At 46.3% G+C, this 4808-nt stretch overlaps 1 protein-coding gene across 1 annotated transcript in view; it reads right to left on the reverse strand.

The window, feature by feature from the left end:
• Positions 1-4808, reverse strand: part of TECPR2 (tectonin beta-propeller repeat containing 2) — an 82412-nt gene that overhangs the window by 7986 nt on the left and 69618 nt on the right. Inside the window, exon 18 of the mRNA XM_015418494.1 lies at positions 629-770. Within this exon, the coding sequence (XP_015273980.1) occupies positions 629-770 (142 nt within the window). The remainder of the gene's footprint in view (positions 1-628; positions 771-4808) is intronic.

A 4808-nucleotide genomic window follows, 5' to 3' on the forward strand; every position in this document is an offset into this window, starting at 1 on the left:
TTTTGTTGTCTGCAAAAAAAATCAATAAAAACCTCCCACCAGGGGGATGGAAAAAAAAAGAAAAAACAAGAACCAGCACTTTGAAATGGCATGTTTAAACTGTAATCCTATGCACAGTTATCTGGGAGCAAACCCCACTGAATAAAGTGGGATTTTCTTCTAAGTAGCTGCACAGTTGATTGCATTAGGATTCTATTCCTTGCAAGCTTTTCTACACACATCACAGATGTTTTCGGATGCACCACTCTGAGTGCTTCAGCTGTTCTACAGACAATGCTAGGATTCTCACGGCCTCTCTTGGTAAGGAAGTACCGCTTTTGTAACTCCAATCAACCTTAAGAAAAATCCAGAAGGCAAAGGATTGCGGTGGCCGCGGGGAAGGAAGAGACCCAATAAGTTGGTGAGCAGTAACCCGTCTCATGACCTCAAGGAGTGGTCAAGCCTGGGAGCCCAAATGGTCAGGAAGAGAGCCCAACTATCCCCATTTCTTCCATTACTTCGCAAAGGCCACTTCCACGCAGGAGAAAGATGTACATTTAAACAGTGACAAAGAACTCGCCAGCTACTACAGATCAAGCACAGGATGGCACTTTGACAGCAACCAAGGACACCAAGTAAGCATCCCTACCTGGAATGTGCTCCCAATCAATTCCCACGGGCATCTCCTCCGTAATCCCAGTGCGGACGTGAACGTTCCACCTGCTGTCAATCGCCCACAGGCTCTGGTCATTGGGACTCGAGAAGATGCTAATTAAGTTGACTCCGACGGGCTAGAAGAGTTAAGAACAAATCAGCTGAATCCTAGGCCGTCTTTCCACTAGTCAACGGTGCCTTCCGCCAACAGCAGAAATGCTGCTGACAAGAAGCTGGAGGGGCAATTGTGACCATTTCCTCCTCCTCGTGTGCCGTATTATTCACAAAGGTCCCCCCCAAGCTGCTAGCAAAGTCTTGTTGTGCTCATAGATGGTATCTGGGCGCAGAGAGTGAAGATGGAAAAGATCGGGCACACACCCATGCTTTCTGCTGGGACTGCACAGAACCCAACCCAACATTTCGGTGTTATCCTTAACTGAACTCAGAACAAGGCCACTCAATGCATTCACATACCATAAGAGTTTGTCTCTGCACTATTAATTGCCTAGAGTGCCTGCCGCCCTGGAGGCAGCCTGCAGATCCTAAAAGACTGTTGGGCAAGTGAATGTTCTGAACACACATCACCAGTTGAAGGCCCATCTCATTCCATTCTGACAGCTCCCGGAAGGCACAAACAACCAAACACAACCAAACGTACGGCCCCGATTCCATTTCTCTCCCAAGCCACTTTGTAATCTGCGTTCAAGGTCCTCTCAAACACAACAGCAGCAAGTAGATCTGCCATACAAAGAGGAAAACGGTAAAGAGACAAGAGGAAGGGCCTAGAAAGGTGAGATACTAGGAGATCCCTGATTCTGTTTTCCTAGATTGAATCAGGCTGGGGTGAACAGGTGCCCAGGGTTCCCAACTCGGGGTTGAACCCTTCTCCCCCCTGCATGCTTTTGCAAAACTGACTTTCCCCCACCCTACATTCTCAGCCCTAGGAAAGAAAAAAGTCAAGCAGAGAGAAAGTTCCAGTCTTTCCCCTTCCATGTCCAGTTTTTTACAAAAAGGGTCAGGTTGTTAAGTGATGTCACAGAACTGTACCCGAAACCCCGAACATATAGCTGAACATGACGGATCTTGACAGGCCAATGATCTAACTCAGAACAAGGCCGCTTAATGCATTCACATGCCATAAGAGTTTGTCTTGGCACTATTAATTGCATAGAGTGACTGCCGCCCTGGAGGCAGCCTGCAGATCCTTCTGCCGTTGTGCTAGACAGCAGAACTCCCAGAGCCACACATGCTAGACAGGCACATTTTACTCCTTCTCTGGTGGCACGTGATGATTAGGACAAGAGGCACTTATCTACAGATGCTTTTCGCAAGTGGTGTGAATGCAGTCTAAAGACTGGGCGATCAAGCTGCAGGGAAGGGCAGGGCCAGCACACAAAGCAGCAAGTCCTCCTCAGTCCTGTGGCCCGATAACTGGGTCCTTACTAAGGACTGCTTCTTTCCTTCTCTGGCACAGGATGGAGTGGGCTCATCTATGCCACGAGATGCAGACGAGTATGAAAGGAAGAAACATCTCAGCCGTAAAGTAGCAAATGTGAGCCAGTGTGGTGTAGTGGTTAAGAGTGGCAGACGCTAATCTGGAGCACCAGGCTTCATTGTCCCTTCTTACACATGAAGCCTGCTGGGTGACCTTGGGCCAGTCACAGTTCTCTCAGGACTCTCTCAGCCCTGCCTGCCTCACAAGGTGTCTGTTGTGGGGAGAGGAAGGGAAAGTGATTGTAAGCTGCTTTGAGAATCCTTAAGGTAGAGAAAACCGGGGTATAAAAACCAACTCTTAGAATCATAGAGTTGGAAGGAACCCCCAGGGTCACCTAGTCCAACCCCCTGCACAATGCAGGAAATTCACAAATACTCCCCCCCCCCTGCAACACACCCCCAATGACCTCTGCTCCATGCCCAGAAGATGGCAAAAAAAACCCTCCAAGATCACTGGCCTGGAGAAAAATTGCTGCCTGACCCCGAAGTGGCGAACTGCATTTCCCTGGGTGTGTAAGAAAGAGCTATGAGAACTAAGCACTTTTTCTAAAATACTTATACCCAAAGGGAAACCTTTTGTGCGCCAAGTTTAGCTTCTGCATATAACCGCCAATGCCACTTACTTTAAAGTTGGTGTGAATACTACACCATCCTTTTATTACTTCTCCACACGAGGATAGACAGGTTCCCCCCCCCTTCGCTTGCCAATATCTTATGTGGAAACACACAGCCTCTTATCAGGTTCTAGCAGACTCACATGTTAGCTCAACAGAGAACAAACTACGTAGGTAGTTCTGGGGGACTAATTCTCATGTGAACCTGGACCAGGTGTTTTTTTTTTTCACATTTCCCCCTTCCTTTTGGGTCACTCTGTGTTTGTTTTACATTGTGAAATCCCCTTGAGCCTCGCGACTGAAAGGGATAACTCTTAAGCAACACATTAAAACAGCGGTAAAAAAAGGCTTCTGGCTATCCAGAGTCAGAGGAGAAAGACAACATATATTTGTTACCAAAAGGCTTAGTTCGTTACCTCAGCTGTGCTACCCCCTTGCTCATGAAGGCCTTTTACCCCCGGGAGTTGTTGCCTTGAAGAAAGGGGCCAAAGGGAGTAGCAACATTTGGATGGGGGGGGGCACACGAGGCCGGTAACTGCTATGCAGCTCAACAATGTACCAGTGAAATAGCTGTGTTAAGACTGTCTGTAGCAACAGAAAAGAGCAAGAGACCAGTATTACCTTGAAGACTAACAAAATTTGTGGCAGAGGATGAGCTTTCGTGAGTCACTGCTCACTTCCACAGATGCAGCTAGAATGCGAGTCCATCTGAGCCCGCGTGCGGGGAGGGCGGGGTACAAATAAAATTAAATAAATAAATAAATATTGGAACGTGGAGAGATTTCAGATGCCGAATGACATTAGCAGGTGTATGTCAATAGCAGGCATGAATGGATTAGGTGTGATATGCAGAGGAGTAATAGCCATGGAGAAATCAGCATTGGTAATGAGACAGGAAACCCAGGTCTCGATTCAGTCCAGGCGGATGCATTGTCTTGAGCTTCATTATCAGTTGCAATTCAGCAGTCTCTCTTTCTAATCTCCCTTTGAAATTCCCTTGTAAGAGAACTGCTACTTTTAGGTCAGCAACTGAATGTCCTGGAAGGTTACAATGTCCCCCCACTGGTTTTTTAATGTTGTGGTTTCTAATGTTAGACTTATGTCCATTCACACCTGCTATTGTCATCCACTACTAATGTCATTCGACATCTGAAATCACTTTCCAATATATAGGACAGATGGACTTACATTCTAGCTGTATCTGAAGAAGTGAGCAGTGACTCATGAAAGCTTATACCCTGCCACAAATTTTGCTAGTCTTTAATCTACCAGTGAGTTGCACTTGAGGAAAAGTCATTCATTTAACTTGCTGTTTTTGGAAGAGGAGTAGGAGTAGGAGGAGTAGGAGTAGTAGGAGGAGGAGAGATTGGATTTATACCCCGCCCTTCACTTGCAGAGTGGCTTACAAACTCCTTTTCCTCCCCCCCACACAACAGACACCCTGCGAGGTAGGTGGGGCTGAGAGAGCTCTTTCGAGAACTGCTCTTTTTCAAGAGCAGCTTTTATCAGAACTATGGCTTGCCCAAGCTCATCCAGCAGCTGCAAGTGGAGGAGTGGGGAATCAAACCCGGTTCTCCCAGATTATGGCAGGTTTGCCATTGCCTGCCTCTGCATAGCCACCCTGGACTTCCTTGGTGGTCTCCCATCCAAATACTTAACCAGGGCTGACCTTGCTTAGCTGCTGAGATTTAATGAGATCGGGCTAGCCTAGGCTATCCCCAATATAAAATATATAAGCTTTTATAATATAAAAGCTTTTATTACATGATACTGGGTCATACTCTTTCAAGAAACTTGGGTTATTCATATCAATTAATTTACACTAAGTCAGGGTCTCTGTTCTTAAGAGGAAAGGGCTAGTGTGGGTTGATCACATTAATATGTAGTGGATTGGGGCCCGCTCTTCTATTGCTGCCAGTCATCAGGTTTTTTTGCAATAAATATTTGTTTTTTTGTGTTTACATTTACAGACCCTGCTGAAGGTTCAAGGAATCTGATCTGTGGTATAGGACACGAATTAGAGAATGCTTTAACTGAAATTGAGGCCATGAAAATGGTGTTCTTAAT

The sequence above is a fragment of the Gekko japonicus genome, unplaced genomic scaffold, assembly GCF_001447785.1.
Source record: "Gekko japonicus isolate JY-2015 unplaced genomic scaffold, Gekko_japonicus_V1.1 scaffold93, whole genome shotgun sequence".
NCBI classification, from domain to species: domain Eukaryota; kingdom Metazoa; phylum Chordata; class Lepidosauria; order Squamata; family Gekkonidae; genus Gekko; species Gekko japonicus.